The sequence below is a fragment of the Chanos chanos genome, chromosome 2 (genome assembly GCF_902362185.1).
Source record: "Chanos chanos chromosome 2, fChaCha1.1, whole genome shotgun sequence".
NCBI lineage: Eukaryota > Metazoa > Chordata > Actinopteri > Gonorynchiformes > Chanidae > Chanos > Chanos chanos.
In genome coordinates this window covers 23,180,635-23,202,872 of record NC_044496.1, presented here as the reverse complement: position 1 = coordinate 23,202,872, position 22,238 = coordinate 23,180,635, and the positions used below count along the sequence as shown (strand labels likewise).

Below are 22,238 nucleotides of genomic sequence, written 5' to 3'. Positions count from 1 at the left end.
TGAGGCTGAATGCAGGTGATCTGTTAAAACGGAGTATATCTGCATTGCAAATTTGGATCAAGATCACACCATATGCCAGTTTTCTACTAACACGTTTGTTAGACTGACAATACAGAACTTCCCAAAATGTAACCGTCAACTATTGTCATTTAAAAGTTCAAATGTCAACAAATTATTCCACTATTTATTTGAGACTTGTTCAGCTGGTGTCAGGGGAAATGGGAGAAAAAAGTGAGAATGATGTCTTTAATGGAGAAACCCATGATAGCATTTTCTCGGTGGAGATAATGTGTTGTATTTGATGGGTAAAGGAGCAGTCGGAATACAAATGTCGCCTTCTTCCCCAGCATCAATCCGTATGAAATCGTCACAGCTACGGGGACAACATCAACGTTCCTGACGCTTTGTTTACTAATGCGAAAAAAAAAAAGGCCCTGTGTGAGTCGAGCGTCTTTTGCATCGATTCGACAGCCCAGCAGCGACGGTTCATTAGGCCAAGAAATTAAAATTTCAGAAGCCGGCGGGGAAGACGTGAGACAACGTGCCATTATATCGATACTGGGGGAGAGGCACCATCGACGGATGATATGAAACTGTGGCATCTAATGAACTGCCCGACTTGACGATCGCTGGAAAAACTTTATCAGTCGTCGCATTACCGTAACGAGGCCATTCCATTCCATATGGAAAACAAAGCATCAAGCGCCCGTTTATCTCAGTAATTTTATAAGAGGAGAGTAACAGGATGAAAATTTGCGACGTAGACATGGTAAAGGAAGCTTTACGACCACAGTGATGTACGCAACCCCTCCGATATGCAGGTTCAGTAAGTGAACTCTGACATCCCATTGCACCATGTTTTGTCTGATTCTCTAAACACACTTAAAAACAATAGGCCTACCTATGTCTAGTCTGTGTGTGCATATCTGAGGACTGCACCCTTGTTCCAACAGACATATCAGTCAAATCTATATTTAGTAGATTCTCTCAGTTATACACCCAGTCAAGAATATACTCATGTTCAAATTTAATATATACATTCATGTGTGGTCACACACACACAAACACAAACATACACACACACATGTACAGACACAGACACAGAGACACAGACACAGAGACACACACACACACACAATTTTATAGACTGACTTCAAGTCGACAAAACGCTGTTTAGGCAGTGACAGGCAATGTTAGTGGAAGTGAAAAGATATAGTAAAGACTCAGTGTCCAGACAAAACGTGTATGATGGTGACGGTGTGAAAGGGCCCAGGCACCATCACTGATAAAGTGTCTTGAGGTGCCACCATCTGACAGAGAGAGTGACCATGGCCAGCTTCTACCTGGCGTCACTCTGGACTCCTCCCAGACACTCTGCCACAGACAACACTTGGCAGAGGGCAAGTCATTAAAATGTAGAGCTGTCTGAGTAAGAGAGTCCTCAGCGACTCTGGCACTGGCCTCAGGGAACACGGGATTGAAAGCTGGATACTGCCGCTGAACGCCAGCCAGTTCCAAAGCTGGCATTACCTGTTGGCCCGAGGCTAGTCATGGCACCAGATACCACAAACATCACACGCTGCCCTGAAAATAATAATAACAACACCAACAAAACAAGCTCCTCTCAACTCTCAAATAAAGAAATACTTCAAGATCTTCTTCCTGTCCCGAGTTAGCACATACGACGACGCTAATTAAATCTAAGTTAGCTAAACTTTGTGTGAAACTCTTGATTGTGAAATCATTAAGTTCAATCAGTCTGTAGCGACTCATAACCTGTCGAGTTGGAGAAGACTTAAGGGAGCAGTGGGGAGTTCAGGCGAGGCCAGGTTACATTACAGCTAAAGTAGTTTTGTATTCTGATGAAAACAGACTCATCATATGGCTTGTCTACAATGAATTATTCTACTGTTGTTCAAAACTGAACAAGGTGTTACAGACACATGCATATATCTCCATGTACCCACATGCGTGTCTGTACACACACACACACACATGCGCACGCACACACACACACATGCACAAATGCACACACACACACACGCACACCGCACACACACACACGCACACCGCATACACACGCACACCGCATACACACACACACACAAACACACAAACACACACAAACACAGTCAGCAGCAGGGTTCTGGAGTGCTGAGAAGGCAGAGAAGTGAAGAGCTGGGTGTAAATATTATTTATCGTCTTCAGAGAAAAGGAATAAAATAAACGACCTGACAGTGGCAGCTGATACTGTCAGGCCATGGACAAAGTTGCTATTATGCAGTACATGAAAATGAAATGAATAACTGCCAGACGCCCTAGGCTGCGTGGGCCAGTGAGAGGAGAGCAAAGGGGAGGAGAGGAGTGGGGGCCAACCAGTGTGTCAAGCTTTCCTCTCTCTCTCTCTCTCTCTCTCTCTCTCTCTCCACCCACCCTGGTTAAGTTGAAATTCCACACACATACACACACTAGTTCAACCAGACAACCGACTGCATTTATCTCTCTCTCTGACTCTGTCCATTTCTCTCTCCCTCTCTCTCTCTCTCTCTGTATGTTTTATGGATGGGTTTGTCTTTCTGCATTGCAGTTTTTACAGACAGTTGAATCTAAACTTCCCCTCCATAAAGATTTTCCTGTTCCCTAAATATCCCCCCACCCTCCCTCTCTCTCTCTCTCTGTCTCTCTCTCTCTCATGTCAGAGAGAATGAAACATTAACATGTTTGAGTCCTGAACAGAGTTAAGGAGCGGTGCTCCTAACACATCATAGACAAAACGATTCCTCATGTGTCAGTGTTAGCCCCTGTTCCCTGAAACAGCAATTCGGACACATCTGTTTAACACTACTGTTACACAGGCCAACCCATTTTCAGTTACTTGCAACAAAGTTACGCCTAAACTGAATAGTGAAAGACCCTATACAATTTATGAAGTACTCAGAGGCAGCAAGGCTCCAACTAGCCGCAAGTCTGATTTCATGCAAAAAATTTCATGCAAGCACCAATCAGCACATAGATGGTATGGTTCCATGTGTCTTGTCCCTTTGGCACTGCATTCATCATCTCAAATTGTCCTCATTAGAAAAACAGGAGAGTAAACAAAACTTGCATTGTGAATGTGAGTTTTCTGACGTCACACACACGCACACACGCACACACACGCACGCACACACACGCACACGCACACGCACACAAATCTAGAAGATTAGAAATTAAATAACATCAATTTACTATTGGTATACTTGACATTAAACAAGATGTCATGCATAACATAATTCTGGAACACATAACGCAATTCGAGCTGCTCGCCAGTTGGTCCACATCACAGCAAACTTGCATGAAATGGCATATGCAACTGGTTGCTGCAATACAAACAAATTTTTCCCAAGCTGGATCTAAAGTGCCGACCTCAGGGCAGGACGTCCGACACCCTGGTGGGTGAGTTAAAAGCACGAAGCCAACTGTCAGGATGTCTTTTGATGGAGGAAGGAACTGCCCTTAACTGGTTACATCACCAAAGCTGCGTGAACATTGTTTAGTGCAACTCCTCCCTACTACATTACATTATAAATATATTATCAATGCATTTTCACAGTTCACCGCAGTAATGCGTTGATGTAAAGCCCCTTAAATAAAGCTTAATACTATTTTCACTCTATGTTCCTGAGCATGTGATAGGAGTGGTGCTGAGAAAATGATCAACTGTAACAAATAGGATATGGGTCTCTGAAGCCTTCGACGCTTGTATGCTTTTAGCACATTATTGGAAAGACAAACAAGGAAAGTGAGTTCAATTCTGTGACTGAAACCAGTAAACAAACACAACGACACAAGACGAGGGGAAAGAGCAAGAAAGAGTGTGAAAGAGAGAGAGGGAGAGAGAGAGAGAGAGAGACAGAGAGAAACATTCTGTAAGAAGTCAGTATTAGTGGAGTGGGTGAGAGCTTAGAGCTTTGTATATCTATAATCGGCCTAATGAGCAAAAAGCTACATGTTTACATTGTCAATAATGAGCAGATTAGTCTGATAGGAAAACAGAATGAGAGAGAGAGAGAGAGAGAGAGAGAAAAAAAAAACTGATGGAAAAAATTACGTCTCACACACACACAAACATCCACCCCCCCCCCCCCCCCACCCTCTTCAGCCCACTTACTCACACTGAAAACATCAGGCACATACAACAGCACATGTAAAGTACCAAATCCTCGTCTGTAAACGGTTCACTCAGTTCATACCACTCTCACTCACCCTCACTCAATGAGAGATAGAGAGAAAAGAGAGATAGAAAGAATATGAGAGAGAGAGAGAGAGAGAGAGAGAGAGAGAGAGAGAAGAGTCGGCAAAGAGATGGCAAAATAAATGAACTAGGCAAACTTCTCTTCTGCCATCATGTGTCTGACAGTGAAGACTATCATCTGTGACAGGCCGACTAAAGCTGACACGTGTCTTCCTGCCCCCCTCTTTCTCTCTCTCTGTCCTTCTCTCCATCTTTGCTCCCTTTCTCTCCATCCCCAAGGCCTGTGACAGGCGTACAAAAGCAGACACGTGCCCTGGGAGTGTGTGTGTGTGTGTGTGTGTGTGTGTGAGAAAGAGAGCGACAGTCTGTCTCCTTTATCTCTGTGGTGGGCGAGACACCCATTCATGTCTATGTGTATGTTTAAGAGTGTGCGCGCGTGCGGGCGTGCGAGGAGAAGAGAGAGAGAGCTCTATGAAATAACCTCTCACCACTGGGCCCAGACATGCAGTTGTGAGTGTGAATCATCAATCCAGCGCTTTGAGAACAGATTATGGCTTTGAGACACTTATATAGTGTCTACCTACACTTCTACACAGGCACCACATATACCACCAATAGTGCAAACACTGATCCCCTGATAAGCAGCTGTTAAAATCGATAGTTTAACAAAATGTTCTTCTCCCAGAGACGGATGGTAAACTACGTTTTAAATTGTCCACTCAATGATTCCTTGATTTGTAACAGTATCCAAACACTCTGACTGTGTCTCTAGTCATCAGGACTTTGGTAAACTGTACAGGGTTCTGGGTAATGTACCTCAGTTTCCCCAGGCTTGTTCAGGTAGATGACACTCCTCTGACATGTCTTGTCCATACACGCCGGAAGGAGGTGGTCCTGGAAACCGTCTCCGTCTGAAGAGAGAGCAGAGAACAAATGAGAGTAGGGGAAAATCAGCAAAAACCAGAAGAGGAAACGACGATGGAGTGAAAGTGAGAGATGAAAGAATTAATGATAGGAGAGGCCTCTTGGTTGTTCAATTCCATGGAGCCTGTAAGTCTGTCAGTAGCTACTGATCTCATTGTATTCACTCCAACTTTCATTTCAGGGAAAATACATAAGACATTATCATTTTTGCAGAGTCTCTCATATAGTCAGCACAGTAAATGAACTGTTTGATTTGTGAGCTGAAATAACACATTTCATGGAGTTCCTGAAAAAAATATAAGTACATCCTGCAGGAGTGATAATTCGCTTTGGTGGGACAAATACTGACAAAAAGATGGCCAAGGCAGAGAGGGGGGGGGAGTGGAGAGAGAGACGTATAGAGAGAGAGGTAGAGAGAGACAGAGAGAGAGAGAGAGAGAGAGAGAGAGAGAGAGAGAGAGAGAGAGAGACATGCCGGCTTTTATTCTCTGCTATCTCTCCGTTTTCTCAAATTTACTGTCTGTAAAGTCTGCATACTAGCTTATGAGGCATATTACAATTCATCATAGATCTGGGGGGGGGGGTAAACAAAGAGGGAGAAAGACTGTGAAAGAGGGGGGAGAGAAGGGTAGAGAAAGAAGGAAGGAGGGAGAAATGGAGGAGAGGGAAGAGAAGTGAAGAAACAGCCGGTGCTGTGATGCTGGGCGACGTCTCCATTGAGATTCATGGTATACAGCACAGGCCCAATAACCATGCAAATCAGGAGCAGAGCCTGCAGAGAGACAGCGGGAATTACACTCTCTCTGCAGTGCCCAAGCTACTGGTATTACCACGGCAACACACTCACCCATCACCACCACGCTCAGAACATCGGCCGTCTCAACTCTCACATCTGTATACATGGCTGTGTGTGTGTGTGTGTGTGTGTGTGTGTGTGTGTGTGTTTGTGTGTGTGCGCGCGTCTGTGAATAGGTTTTGTGGAGTACAAGCTGCTGCATAAACCTTTAAATGTTGGAGAAAGAGGCGGGGAGAATTTTTACAGATCTGTCCAAGTTGCTGGATTTCTCCTCTGTTAAATTATGAAGTAATAAAGCAGTATTCCAGAGATAACATTTTTTTCATGAGACTGTGAAGCTGTGATCACCAGCTGTGACAGTTAAAACAGCTAATAAACATGTTCAAACTCATCAGGGTGTATTTGTAAACAACAATGTGTCCCAGTGTCATGCAGAGAGTACGATGCCTTTGTTTTTGCTTTTGTTTTTTTAATTTTCCACTTCTGAAGTTAGAGAGGTGTCATCTGAAAACTCAGCCATTTTCTACATTTGAAACAAAGGTGTAACAAACATTTAAATATATTTATGCACCCACAGACACATATACATAGACTCATACACACATGTAGACAGACAGACAGATACACACACACACACACACACACACACACACAAACTCAGCATTTGAAAATCATAACTGACAAAGACACAAATGCCATCTCCTATTATGTGTGACACAAAGGACTGAAAGAAAAACAAAGGAAAGGTAAAGTCAAGACAGGGGGAGGAGTCCTTTCATCTCATCTATCCTCTACCTTCTTGACAGCCAATTGTGTCTCTCCATTCGCAGGTTCCGTTGATGAATTATGCATTGATCGCTGTCACCGAAAAAAGGGAAGTGCAATTACTCTTATGATAAGACAGACGGAGGGTTTTGTTGGGAATATATTATAAATTCTACATCACTGGGGATCGAACTGCCAAACTGTACTCATTTTAAGACTGGCCGCGGTCCAGTGTTGTAGACATTCACGAGATAAGACTGTTTGTGTGTCTGAACAGAGAGACAGAATGGGCTACTGATGAGGAAAGGCTCTCTCACTCTGTGCTGAGAGTGCATCTCCAGCACTATAAATACTATTAATCATTATTATGTATGTCAAAAACATACATGAAGAACATGAGTGACTTGGAGTGTTACTTGTCTTAAAATCCCTCTCCTGAAATCACAATAAAAAGTTTTAATAAAACATATGTCCCTAGGTGAGTGCTGTGTTACTCTGGCGTGGTTTATTTCTTGAACAGAACCATAAAGGACACGGGTAAGATCGCTGTGTAGATGTAGAGACACTAATCAGTCCTATTATGTGACTGACAGAACTGCCAGATTTTTCTCTCAGGCCTAATGTGACCTAATGTGAACCTGTAACTAGGGGGAAGTTGTCATGAGCTGACCCTTCCACGCCAACGCCACAGAGCTTCTCTCCTCTTCCCTCGCAATCTGGCATTTGGCTTTTGGAGTCTGTGTCCCGTACTGTCGGCTGTTTAGCGGCGAGCAGGCAAACCTTCGGAGGTGGGCAGCTGGAGGTTTGCAGAGGGGGAGGGGTTTGGGGAGGGGGGTGCAGGTGGAAGGGCTGGTTACCGAGCACAGTTCAGAGAGGAAGGCCACCGTTATGGATCTGTGATCTGTCACTAAAGAGGTAGGAGGCAGAGGAGAGCGCAGCCAAAATACTGACAGCCTGGGGTGTGATCAGAATAACTCCCACTAACAATCATGCACAGACGCTAGACACACTCTCTCTCTCTCTCTCTCTCTCTCCTCTCGTCAATCTCTCCCCCGCCTTCCTCCCACCTACTCTCTTTTTGGCGCACACTCGCCATCTCTCCCTCTTTTTCTTTTTTTCTCTCTCCCACCTCCGTTTACTTTTAAACATTTCTTTTCACATCTGAAATGATTCCAGACTTTGAAGCGCTTGCATTTGCTTTCTCTTTCATTGCTCTCCTGGAGGTCAAATTCACTACATGGCAAGGAAAATGCAGGTGCTCAGAATCCAATATTTCTTTTCTAATTAGTTGGTGATACTCAAATTCAGTAGCGACGCTCGTGGTTGAAGCAGGGAACAAAAGCCAAAATCAAGGACGGCAGGCTTTGAAGACCGACGTAATTAAGCTCTTTAAACTAGTCCCATGTGCTGACAGGCTGTGCTGCTTACACACACGCGCACACACACACACACACACACACACACACACGTCGAACGAAGACTGCAGTGTCTCTTCACCGTTGATGGTGACAAATGGTTAGATGATGACCTTGGCTTGTGCTAGGGCTGTAGATTCATCTTTACCCCTAAAGGATCTCAGGGCAAAGTCCTGTCAAATACTTCTCATTCAGTGAATCAAAGATCAATCTAACCATTCCAATAATCACCGTCAACCTGTGTGTGTATGTGTGTCTGTGTGTGTGTATGTGTGGTTTGATGGAAGATGGAAAGGCAGAAAGCATAGTTAATGAATTTGTTCAGTTCTGAAAATGTGAAATGAATGTGTGAATGTGTAAAATGTGGTGAATGGAAGAATTAGGAAAGAAACAAGAAAAACACGATTTATCTAGTGTTAAATGGAAAGAATATAAGAAATGGCAGTAAGTTAATAAAGTCAGGGCATGCGCGCACACACTCACACACACACAAACACACCAACAGTGCCCACAATAAGCTCTGAGCTGAGTGTCAGCATGCGCCCCCCTGCTGTGGAAGAGAGGTGGGAGGTGATGGAGAAGAATACTTTATCTGATAATACACTCCCTCTGAGTGTGGAACAACCCACACACTTACCACCACATCACACACACTGACCTAACCAATGTCAACCAAGCCTTCAGAGAACATTCACATGAAAAAAAAAAACATGTATGTTTGTATGTATGTATGCTTTTACTACATACATTCCCAATACCATGGGCAAAAGGTCAAAATATTTCAATATTCAATATCAATATTTCATGCTCAAATCCTTACAGATGTCATTGGGTCAGCATTGGACTTACTTACAGTATAAAATAATGTAAGACTAAATAATAGTTCCTGAGATGGTAGAGTGACTAAAACAACGTCCAGAAAAAGTATACATGCTCATATAAACCAAAAAATTAAGCAACAAATACATGGTTCTAGGGTATTAAGTACCTGAATATGAAGCGAGAGAGGAAGGAGAAGGAGAAAGAGAAAGAAAGAACAGGATTCAAAGGTAATTATGCACTCTTTATCTCCTCTGATGTGTCAGAAATTCAAAGAGGACTACAGAGGGACGAGCTTTAGCAGAGGCAAGCCACCTTTTTGCTTAAGTCAATGACCTCTTCTTTTCAGCTCTCTAACCATGGAAATGGCTGACATTTCTAGTGCAACAAAGAACATACAGAAATATACCAAAATAAAGGAAACAGATACATTAAGAGTCCTCAAAGGGGGGTCATGCCCACCGTGAGTTAACAGAATAGCTTCAGTGCATCACAGAGTGTCATCGATTCAACAAGTGTCTAGACCTTCAACTGGCGGAATGTGACACCATTCTTTCATAAAGCAGTCCACTATTTGATGTTTCTTTGGTGGAGAACACAGAATGTGGCAAACTCCATCAAGAGTTCGGATCTGGCAACTAACACTGTCATGGTACATGCCTTAGATGGTTATCACGCTCTTTAAACCATTCTGTGACCGCTTACGCCCTGCACATGGGGACACAGTTATCTTGGAAGAGACCAATCCTATCGGGACTTAAATGCTTCAGCAGAGGATGAAGGTGATCACTCAGAATGGTTTTGTATTAACTGCCATTTATTCTGCCCTTGAAGAGCTGAATGGATCTAAGCCACAATAGGAAAACACACTGCACCAGCAACAGAGCCTTTACTGGGCAAAACAAGGCCGTGGGCTGGTGGATCTCTCTTGGCTTGGCCTGCACGTGTACTCATCTGTTTGTTAAAAACAGGGTAAAGGATGACTCATCTGATGTGGCGACTCCTCTCTGCCCCTTAATATTCCACCTCATGCCTTCTTTTCACTACTTTACTCACAAATGCACATTTTTAGGGGTGGTAAGGTTTGCCCTGCATCTCAGAACATTGTGATTGAGGAGCATGCACTTTCAAACACGACTGACCTTAACTGATGATGTCTTTCCATCAGGCATCCCAGCCAACGTCACCTTAGCCACTGTTCTTTCAGACACGCAAGCGAGGTCAGCAGTTGTCACTGAAGCTGCTGCTAGATATGTCTTAGCAATTACTCCTCCATCAAAATCAGTTAAATGTCTTTATTTCTTTTACCACAGTAGGAAAGTGTTAATTTACCGTATCTCTGTTGAGTAAACAGGGGATAGACGCTTTCTACTCAAGCGTTTCCTTTATTTTGGCATTCACAGTTAAAAAAAAATGCCTGAGATCAAGGGGATGAGTAAAAAAGTTCTTCTGTGCTCTGATAAGCCTAGGCTTTGAATTAAAAGGCCAAACACCTCAGGGAGAAGGAACTGAGCACATAAAATCATATAGGTCATTTCACTTTGCTTATCAATCATTTACATAACATGAGCTGCCACAGCGGGTGTCATCCCCAGCATCCCATGATGCTTGGCTTTTTGGGAAGGGGGGAATATGTATTCTAAATGTTTAATGGGCACTCAGGAGACCCGTGAGTCTTCCAACACTGAGCTTGGCAGATGGATGGTGGCAGTTTTCTCTGTCTCTGTTCTCTGTTTTTAATTTGAGCTCTGTGATTCAGCGTTACTACAAGACTCAATTTAACTGACATAATATGCAATTACATAATGATATAAAAATGAAGAATTGCCAAAATACCAAGAAATTTCAGCAAGCAGAGTAATGATATAAGAATGTTGTCAGGGATGTTGGCTACAATTTGCAAAAAACAACAGTAAGGTGTCTGAAATGATAATCCCCCTATACACATGCAAACTCTCTCTCTCACACACACACACACACACACACACAAAACACAATACACAACACACAATACACAGGATGAATACTCACCAAAGTCTACAAAAGCAGACTGGCCCACAGTCTGAGCACTCTCAGGTAGTTTTCTCTCTATGGTTTTGCTGAAATTTCCATCCTGTTAAAGAAACAAAGGAACAAGGATACTGACTTAGTGACTTATTTACAACATCAAAGTAGCAACATCCATGACACAACACTTTGCTGTCCAGGTTAAAACCACTTGCCGGTCCAGTGTCCAGGCCCCTTTACTGAAACCCTCATGTCATAGACCAAACCAACGAGGTACTGCTCATACTTTCTCTTAGTTTAACGATGATCAAAGCTGTTGATGGACAGATAGTGGGCGGGCTAATGAACGCTGATTGACGGGTGCAGAAAAGCAGGGGTGGAATACAGCTTTACCCAAATAAACTGAGAGGAAGCAGAACAACGTGGGGCCTGCCATGATGAACGAGAAGATTTGATTGGGGGGGGATGACAAGCAGTGGGTCAATGGGGCGATTGATGCAGCAGGTGGCCAGTCATGAGGAAAAAGGGGGTGTGATTGGTTAGATAGTCAGGATGTGCGGGGTTTGATGGATAGAGAGTGACAGGAATCAAGGAAGTGATCATGGCGTGATGATAGGTGAAGAGGAGTGGGGGCAGGATGGAGCAGATGTTTGAATCAATTTCAGCACAGTAGGGCACAGCAGCACATGCTTTTTAACAGTATAGAAATGTAACCTGTAGTCTAAAAGAGTTTGAAATACAGGAAGATGATTTCCACACACACACACACACAGAGTATTCAGTACAGTAGCTCTTCCATGTGCAAGGTAATCATTATGGCAAAGGCGACTGCTGTAGTTGTCTAGCTCAATGTAGAATAATGGAGAGGTAGAAGTCCACATGGATTTAATAATGAGCAGATCAAAGTAATCAAATGTCATTACTCATAATGTGTACAGATAGAGGGAGAGATGTCGAAGAGGGGAAAGTCAAAGAACTGTGAGTTTATTTAAGACATCCCAGGATATGGAGACACTGCCGGTTTTGCTCCGAGACACGGAGTAGGCTCCTAGCGGTATCGAGCGGCGGTTCATATTGCGATGTCCTGCGGTGACAAGTGGTTCTTGGGAGTTGAACAGTCATCCTGTTCTTCCCCTGGAGCTTAAGTCAATTTTCTCTGACACAGAATCCACTCATGCCCGTTCCCTGTCCGTCAAAAAACCCCACCATTCAGCGTCGGCACAGGGCTTCCCTCAGCGGCTGATGAAAATGGCAACCGTTAACTCCAGGTCCCTCAGAAATGCAGACGCTACGCAAATTCTTTCCCCCTGAAAAGACTGCGAGATGCGCTGGCACGCTGTTACTGCCGGATATATGAATCCTTGAAAACTGACATGGCTGGGGAGTAATACGTCTCATTACATTTGACAAAAATTACAACTTCACGTTACTAAATAAGAGAGCGAGAGAGAGAGACAGGATTTTCTTCTTTTCGCTCCTTCTTTTATGAGTCGAGATTACTGTTAAACAGACATGGCACAGTAAACTAGACAGTAACGATGTATTTAGGAAGAGAGAAGGGGAGAAAAAAAAAAAAAAAAAAAAAAAGCTGACAGTGAGCTACTCTTGGATTTTATGGGTCTGTTACACAAGCCGAGTGACACCATTTATATAACGGCTCTTAGCCCGGGGTGTGAAGTTTACAGAGGATATAAAAAATAAAACCGCCAGCGCTCCCCCCCTTTGTTTTGCTCCCTTCTTCTGAACTTCGGGCAGACCGTCTCTTTGGGCTCTTATTACTTGCTGGTCTGGTGATGTTCACGTAAGGCTGGCTGGTGTGTTACTGCGAGTTGAGCATAAACATGTGCGACTTGTCGACTGACGTATGACTGTAATGAATCGTGCATTTAAAATCATATTCCACTTTGTGTAAAGATAGCGATGACTCGACACAGGGTGACCCCGATCTCTTCAACTTGAGGGAAATCACAAGCATACTGAGGTCTAACTCAGAATGTACTGATTGAGCACTGGTGTCAATGAGAGAGGGAAATAGCCGTGATGTGTTTGAGCTTGAATCTCCATCTCGGACATTCAGAAGTGTGTTTGACTCAATGCTTTGAGGAAATGTATAAGTGGCAAATGTTGTCAAGGGGATGGGAGCTTAGTGACCCACAAAATGATGTTTAGGTTCTTTCTGTGACTCAATAGGTCCTATGGGAAATCTCTGATTGCATTTCTGAGAGCAGTAGTGCAGTCTGGTGTTACCTAGTGAAACGACCTTTGAACCTACACCCAGGGCTGACTGTTGCATGTATGAATCTACATGTGTGTGTGTGTGCGTGTGTGTGTGTTTGTTTGTTTGTATAATCAATATGCACATACTACTACCCTATAGTCCTAACCCTGTTTCCAAAGAGGGGAGATGAAGGATTCGCCATCCTTAATGCTTCCTTTATGATTTTGTGGAATTCAAAGGGATTATCAACACCAGTTATTTATTATTAATTATTCACTGTATGTCTGCTCTGACACACAATGTCCTGTGTCCATTCTGTCTGAAACCTTGCATTAAGCATTAACACAGAGAGAAGAATGCTACACTGGGTAAAGGCGCTGGGTTACAGTGTTTTTCCATCTCTATAAATGCTGAAACTTGCATCTTCAGCATCATTAGCAGAACAAAAGCATTGCTCCACCAGAACAAGCACTCAGTACTTTAAATACCACAAAATGTATTAATTAATTGTCACTCTGTAAGGGATACTTCCTCCCTGCTGCTGTGCAATCAGCCTATAAAATCTGAGCCTGGGATCAGAGCCAGAAGAGAGTTGTCAGATTCACGGGATAACAGAAGGACAGGAGGAAGGGAAAAACAGAGGGATGAAGGAAGAGTCCAGTCATCCTCTCTTTATTTTATTTCCCTCTGGACAGGTGACAGTGGGCATGCCGAGGCGAAACGGAGGGTACATTAGTTATTCCTGAGAGGCATTCATGTACTCACAGACACACACACACACACACACACACAGAGAGAGAGAGAGAGAGAGAGAGAGAGAGAGAGAGAGAGAGAGAGATGCAGAAAGAGAGACAGGTAGAGGGAAGCATAAAGAACACAGTGATGTTGATAGAAAGTGTAAGCATATGTCTCATTTTTGGTCTGATCCAAAAACTGATTGTTGGGCAGAGCTCCAACTGCTTGTCTATAGTACACAAGTGCTGCGGCGTTCAGTAATCGCCTTGTTTGGACTGAGCTTAAACATATGCTAACCGTTGGACCGCACGTTAAAAAAAGAAAAAGGAAAGAAAGAAAGAAACAGCTCAGTATCCATGGTAAACATATGCAGCTGGCATGTCTATGTCTTTTTCTGAGTGTTTTTAGGAACTTTAAGGCCTGATTATCTTGACACCAAAGATACAAAAGACACTCTGTATTCTGCAGCTATACTAGCCATGTAGCCATCACACACACGCACACACACACACACACACACACACACACACACACACGCACACACTTACAATGTCAATGAGGCCAAGACTTTGTGTGGTTCATGCAGATCTATGTGCTAAAGCATGTGAGCATCACTGTATTATTTCTGCTTCCCTCTACTTGTCTCTCTTTCTTACACTCTGTGTGTGTGTGATTGTGTGTGTGTGTGTGTGTGTGTGTGTGATGGATATATGGCTTGCACAGCTGCAGAATACAATGTCACTGAGACCAAGCCTTTGATTGTGTATTTTGTGTAGATCTGCACGCTAAACTGTATGATTAGATGATATCAGAGCGACAGCGAGAGACAGCGCATGCTGATGAAGCGGCTGACTGTGACAGACTGTAGCTCACTTGATTCTGAAAGCTTAGCCCTTAAAGCTAGAACAGATGCGTCAGACCTTCCTGATGGTAATGACCGGTTTCCTATAAATGAATGTGTCTCTGTGTGGAGATTGGAGATTGGAGATTGTTCTGATGGTATGACAAAACCTTGTTGTTAAGCACTACAGGCATGCAATATAAGCCAACAGTAAGCACAGCCTTAATCAGAGTCACAGACCCGATTGAGAGTCTGGGAGCCTGGCACATATGTGTTGGGGTTAAACCCGTTCTATTGGGCTGAATCAAAGATTCAAAGAATCATCCACGATATAGAATCCATATGGAAAGGTCGGCGAGGTTGCCACAGTGCATTATTGAGCATTTGACAGCGATGAAAATTGATAAACGGAATTCTGTGAAGGCATACATTTTTTCGGAGTACAAACACGATTGGAGTGGGACATGATTGGAATCTGATGTCAGTCTGTGCCGTTAACAGACTCAGCAGTGGATTCATCATTCGAGTGCTGAAACTGTGTGAAAGGAGGAGTAGGGTGGGTGAGACTGCAGGGTTTTAAAGCTGGGAGAGTGTCTGATTGAGGTTTTTTGCGATTGACATTCCGAGAGAGCTCTGTGTTCATGTTTAGAGAAACTGACTGCATCCTGACTCAAACTACAGCTGTTATTACACAAGCCTTTGCTTCAGACGCCTATTCTCTCCCCACTTGGAGGACTGGTATCTCATCGTTGACTGTGATAAAATGGGAGAAAAAAAAAAAAAGAAAAACAAAAACAAAAACAAAACACGTTCTGCATTCAGTGAATTATGGTGTCAAATGATGCATATTTCTTTTGCCTGTTTGGTTAGTGTGAGCAGGCTCCATCTGCTGAATTGACTGATGCTATCAGGTATTAAAATAATGGGTTTGTGTGCTGTCTACAGCTAAACTCTGTTCTTAAGCCTTTCAATTTAGACAAATGCGAACGATTCTGCGTATGTGTGTATTTGTGTGTGTGTGCAATTAGGACGTTGGTTAGAAGGGACTGTAAAACCTCGGGAGGGAAAGGGAAAGTAATTAAAATGGAGTGTGGCAAAAGGGGAGGAGGGTACTGGCCTGTGACCAAGCACTGTTCAACTTAAAACCCACTGAGCAAGTAGAGGAAGGATTACTGGGATCTTACATGGAGAGAGTCCCTGTAGTGTTACTCTGGGGGTGTGTGTGTGTGTGTGTGTGTGTGTGTGTATGTGTTTGCGTGCGTGTGTGTGTTTGCGTGCGTGTGTGTGTGTGTGTGTGTGTGTGTGTGTGTGTGTGATTATGTACTTGAAAATCCCTTGTGTATGAATGAGGGTGAGAGTGGGTTGGTAATGAGGGACACACTCTACTGACCCTGTGGTCACCAATCAACACTGTGTTTTACTGAAGTCCCTTGTGCTTTTCTTCTCAATGTAAGAAAAAAAGAATTAAACAAAGGGAAATAAAAAAAAAAAAAAGAAAAACAAGCACAGAGCACAAAATGGCTGCCTTTGATGGGATTAGTGATTTGCGATCCTCTCTACCTCTTTAATCACAGATCCAATTATTTCCTGCCCCTCCACTCCTCTCTCTCTCTCTCTCTCTCTATCTCTGTCTCTCTCTCTCACTAACTTGCTTGTTCTTTCCTCAGTGTCCATCTCCAATTCTCTTCTCTCTATTTCTCCAACATCTCTTTTTTCTCTGTATATAGTTATGTGACTTGATGAGGTGCAGACACTGGGTGCAATGGGAGGAGACAAAGCTAGTATTCTGTAACTGTAATCCACTGTCTCTGTATTATTTCCATCTCTGCTAGTCTGAATCGCTGCTCCTGTATTATTCCATCCATCTCCAAGTTGAGTTAGGCGCAAGATCGGTTTATACAGGTCCTGACCACTACATATCCTGTCAAAGTGACCTTTCTAGAATTCTCTCTTTCCCTCTCTCCTTAAATGGATTTGGTGTCATGCTCTCTGTACATCCCCACTTCTCCTTCAGCAGCTCCTTCACCTTATCGGCTGTTTTTCATGACCTCTGTCTTCATTTCATATGTATCTCCAACCTCCCTGCCCCTCAGCCTAACATTCCCTCCACATACTTCACTTTCTCTATTTCATTTTGCTCCTCTGTCTTCCCTCATCTTCAGTTCACCTTCAGGCACAGTGCTCTGCTTCCCCCTCACATGACACATAACTGCAGGTCCAACTCTTACCTAAAGCCAACATAGCAGTTCACTAACAGAGTCAGGGACAGGCAATGTCCTCTGAATAATAACCACCACTGCCTGTATACCTACCCTCCCTCTCTCCCTCTATCCACTGCCTGTATACCTACCCTCCCTCTCTCCCTCCATCCACTGCCTGTCTACCCTCCCTCCCTCCATCCACTGCCTGTATAATCACCCTCTCTCCCTCCATCCACTGCCTGTATACCTACTCTCCCTCTTTCCCTCCATCCACTGCCTGTATACCTAACCTCCCTCTCTCCCTCCATCCACTGCCTGTATACCAACCCTCCCTCTCTCCCTCCATCCACTGCCTGTATACCTAACCTCCCTCTCTCCCTCCATCCACTGCCTGTATACCTAACCTCCCTCTCTCCCTCCATCCACTGCCTGTATACCTACTCTCCCTCTTTCCCTCCATCCACTGCCTGTATACCTAACCTCCCTCTCTCCCTCCATCCACTGCCTGTATACCTACCCTCCCTCTCTCCCTCCATCCACTGCCTGTATACCTACCCTCCCTCTCTCCCTCCATCCACTGCCTGTCTACCTACCCACCCTCCCTCTATCCACTGCCTGTCTACCCTCCCTCCCTCCATCCACTGCCTGTATAACCACCTTCCCTCCCTCCATCCACTGCCTGTGTATTATATTAGACACAACGAGGTGTGGTACTATTTAATAGTCATTCCACACAGAAATCAAATATATCATTCCTATTTGGTACCCTAAACAGTATGGAACAAGGATTTATGATGACTCTCTTATTTCTTACCTTTCACTGAGCAAGAAGTCTCACTCTAGCTTCCCTTGGTTACTAAGAAGTCTCACTCACATCATGTAGACGATGTGAAATCTGAACAGTATTTTATTATAATGCCTTGTAATCTGATTTAACTGTATTTATCTATAAATGTGAATGCCCTTGGGGTTCACTGCAAAAGCAACTCAGTTCCAAAAGGACAACAGCAACGTTGAAACACAGCCGTGGGATGCAATTTCAAGACTGAAAAAATAAATAAATAAATAAAGAAGAAAAGAAAAATGAAACACAGGTGTACCCTACCTTATTGATCCAGGTTTCAAATTTGTTCTGCACAGTGGTGAGAAACAAATCTGCAAGAGAGAAAAAAAACAAAGAAAAAAGAAAAGAAGAAAAAGGCAGAGGGGTTAGCATTAATTATTCACTATTCCTGATGAATGACCTTTCCACAGTGCTCCGAACTGAAGACAAGCCATAGCACTCTTATTTATTTATTTATTTATTTTTATTTTTATTTATTTATTTTTTTTAAACAACAGTCATGGTAGTTTCACACTGCAGCAGACCACAGATCCATCACCAACAGGTGGAGGCATAGTTCCCAGAGAGAGAGAGAGAGAGTGATCAGGAGCCAGATTAGAGCCATTTTGTTGGCTGCTGAGGCTTGCTTACTCCTTACTCGCTCCATTGCACACTGCAATACTTGGCAAGGCCAAGAGACAACGCCAGAGACACACAGCAGCAACAGCAGCATGAAGAAAAAGAAGAAGAAAAAAAAAAACCAGACCAGCACCAGCCATGCTCAGCGGATTTTTTTTTTTGTTGTTGTTTTTTTTTCTTTTTTAAAATTTTGTTAAAAAAAGGAGACACATTTTCAGGCTTATTTTACCTCCTGACTGTCCTACAGACAAAAGTAGAAAAACATAACTGATCTATAATTTTCACCTCACACCTCAGAGGAACATACATTTCTAAAAGCACACACACGCACATGTGAAAGGCTAACCTCAAGTGGTGGTCTTACAATATACTGTGCATGTAAGTGTCTAAATTGGCATAAGGGTCTTGAGATATTCATCCAGTCAGAGTCTCTGGCATTGTTCATGTCACTTGCTTTATTGTGGGACTGATAGAGTATCCTTCATTAACTCTCAGTCACCCTATCGCTACACACACATTAAGTATGATTATTCTGATGGAGACTGCCTACTGCAGTGAGTTATTATACTGATTGGTGTCGAGTTGAGTGGTGTCATTTTCTCTCACGTCAATACCTCCTCTTCCCTTTGTGAGATGATGGGCTCATTTGAAGGCATGGAAATCCAATATTATAGCGATATAATTCAGCTTAACCGTGGCAGGACAGGATGCACATCACATGGACTGTTCATAGTAAATCAGACCCAGTTTTCACAAAGAGCAGATGAAAGGGTGTGTGTGTGTGCATGTGTGTGTGTGTGTGTGTGTGTGTGTGTGTGTGTGCGTGTGCAAGAGAGAGAGAGAGAAAGAGAGAGAGAGAGAGAGAGAGAGAGAGAGAGAGAGAGAGAGAGAGAGAGAGAGAGAGAGAGAGAAATAGAATGACACACAGAGTAAGGGAGGGAGGGGGGGGGGTGAGGCAAAAAGAGGGAGAGAGAGAGAGAGAGAGAGAGAGGAGAGGAGAGAAGAGAGAGAGAGAGAGAGAGTAGGCTAAAAAAAAGGGATACAATAAGGAAAAACGACAGACAAAGTGTATGCACCTCCCTATGCGTCCTTGACTAAGTCTGATCCTGAACCTGCTTTTCAGGAAGCCCTCCATTTGTTTGTGTGAAGTCTGAAAGAGAAGCTGCATGTGTGACAGACTAACTGAATCTAGCTGTAATTTCTGAAGAGGCAGAAGAACTAGGAAAAGAATCCTGGCTCTGATCTCTGAGAGGACAAAAAAAGAAACCTGTCAGAGGAGACGAACATTTGAGCGGCAATCTGTCTCGCTTTCGTTCTTTTGCTTCTTCTCATCTCCATTTCAGCAACTTTTCCCACCCTCTACGAGTATCTCGCTTTTCCATCTCCGCTCTTTCTCGCTCTCTCACTCTCTCTTCGTCATGCGCTTCCTCTCATTATTTTAATCTCTCTCCCTCTCTCAGTGGTCTTAAGTCGTACTCCCTGTGGGGAGTGTAGCACATCCTTGTTGTGCTTGATGAGATGGGGAATAAACAGCGTCATTAATCAGACTCAGAGCGGTGGCGGGTGCAGGAGTGTTACACGGGGCTGATTACGCTCAGGTCTTTGGACGAGACCGGTCGCTTTGGCAGATCACACGCGTTCACACGCAGACACACGCCCCGTAAACACTTACAGCTCCCTGTGGGACACACTGGCTCATTACAGCAAGCTGACACTCTCATGCACACAGCCATTGACAGCTTGGCTGTGTGCGCGTGTGTGTGCGCGCATGTGTGTGTCTATAAGTGCGCTCTGTGTCAAGGGACGTGACCCTATTTTTAAGAACTTGTACTTTACCAGTTACTCATTAAATGCAGCATTGCAATTGCCACAAAATGTCACTTAGAGATGTTTAAATGATACCATCGTGTCATTTTGACCGTCCAGCTGTACTCAAATTAGCATACTTAAAAATCATGTGAAAAAGGAAAAATAAAGAAAAAGAAGAAGACAGTATTAATGATATGATTGCTGAGAAATGTATTACTGTGAGTGCTGTATTCCTGGAACTGTTTTTAAAAATGTTTATAAATTATGTCAGTCAATGCAGTAAAATACAACTAAACTAAACTTCTCTTTCTGGGAGCAGTTACATAATATCCTGGAACATCCGTCTTAATTACAGTGTAATAAGAAATGCACTTAGTCCTCATTTGGTGAAATGGCTTTCCATTCTGATATTTATTTTCCTTTCCCTCTTATGTTCATTTATTTAAATGTAAATTCAGTTCAATTAAATAATACAACAAAAAGAGAGTGACTTTGAAATAGCAGGTGAAACCCAGAGCTGTTTCCATTTCTCTGACCATGTTTAATACAGAGGAAAGTGAGGGTTTTTATGTCAGCTGCTGAATGATTTGTCACTCCATTCTAAAATGAAAGAATCACAAATTTTAAATTCTATTACATACTCTCGACTCATTAATAAACCAATTCAATTATTCATTAGAAAAGAAGCTCAAGGTCAAAATACCTGACTCCAAATAAATGCTGTCCTTTCAAGAGTGGAAAAACATTTTGCATAACTGCTGATGAATGTACATTCACACAAACAGCTGTCCAAAAAGCTTCGCAGAATTAGCACTGCGTTCTTTAGAGCGGCAAATTTAAGCTCATTTTCAGAACTTGTCACAATACCTGTTTCTACATGCTGAATGGACAAAGTTGAATAGGGATTCTACAGTACAGCTTACAAATGACAAACAAAACCGACTTCAAAACAGTAAATGAAAAATGCAATGGTAAAAAGAAAGGTGGAGTGTTAACTGAACAGCCTACATGGCTATGGCAGATGTAGAACTAGGCGTTGAAGGAATGTGTATGCTTGCGTCTTGGTATGGCAGTAGCTTATCTATAAAATCAGCAGAATGAAGTAGCCTTTGAAACACACACGTCCTATCTAATTGGATAATCGGGAGTGTCACAGAACATAACGAGAGGCGACAGAGAAGAATGTGAGCGACAGTGAGAGGCAGACAGCGTCTCATCCTCTTTGAATTAATTTGATTACATACGCAGGGAGTAATATATTAATATATGCCTTGAATAGCGTTCCCATTAATTTCACGCTCTCGTTTCACACAGCTACATGTAGTCCTCCAAAAGCAAATCCTCAGCTCTGCACAGCTCCTTTTCTTTTCCCTTCCAGCCTGATCTCTCCCTCCGTGTGCTTTGAGAACGCCCCTGCACCTTGTTAGAGCGTTTGTTTATTTTTATTTTTATTTTTTTTATGTTTGTTTGTTTGTGGTCCTCTTGACATGCGACCACCAATAACATATGAATATCTGGATATGACCATGGGATTAAAACATCAACAAACACATGTGGACTATGGTTCATGAGGGGTCAAATGTTGATTAGTGTGACTGGTCATAACACTGAGGTTTTCCTGCTTTCTCGGTGACTCACTCAAAATCTATCACAAGTTTAAAATCAGTTTTTTCATCAAGGCCAAGAGTCTGGCAAGGAAGCATTCCGATTCAAAGTAACAAAACAAAACAAAACAAACACAAAAAAACCCTGAACTGCACTAATACAAAAACAACATATTTTATTATATTTCATTATATTTGATTCTCTACATATTTTTTACCACAGAATAAACTCAATGACCTGCCTAAATGCAGTGGTAAAAATGTGTTGCACAGCCTGGGAGAAGTGGCATGATAGACTGCACTGCCCAATGCCTCGTGTCAGGGGAATCAAAAGTGCGATGATTGGTCACAGGGTTTCCAGGCAGGCGGCCTGAGCTGGAACAGACACGTGGGTGATCTCAGGGGATA

At 43.1% G+C, this 22,238-nt stretch overlaps 1 protein-coding gene across 1 annotated transcript in view; it reads right to left on the bottom strand.

The window, feature by feature from the left end:
- itfg1 (integrin alpha FG-GAP repeat containing 1) overlaps positions 1-22,238 on the bottom strand; it is an 88,130-nt gene that overhangs the window by 51,352 nt on the left and 14,540 nt on the right. The window contains exons 7-9 of the mRNA XM_030765042.1: positions 18,061-18,110; positions 10,985-11,066; positions 5,051-5,145 (exon numbers count right to left, since the gene is read on the bottom strand). Of these exons, the coding sequence (XP_030620902.1) occupies positions 5,051-5,145; positions 10,985-11,066; positions 18,061-18,110 (227 nt within the window). The remainder of the gene's footprint in view (positions 1-5,050; positions 5,146-10,984; positions 11,067-18,060; positions 18,111-22,238) is intronic.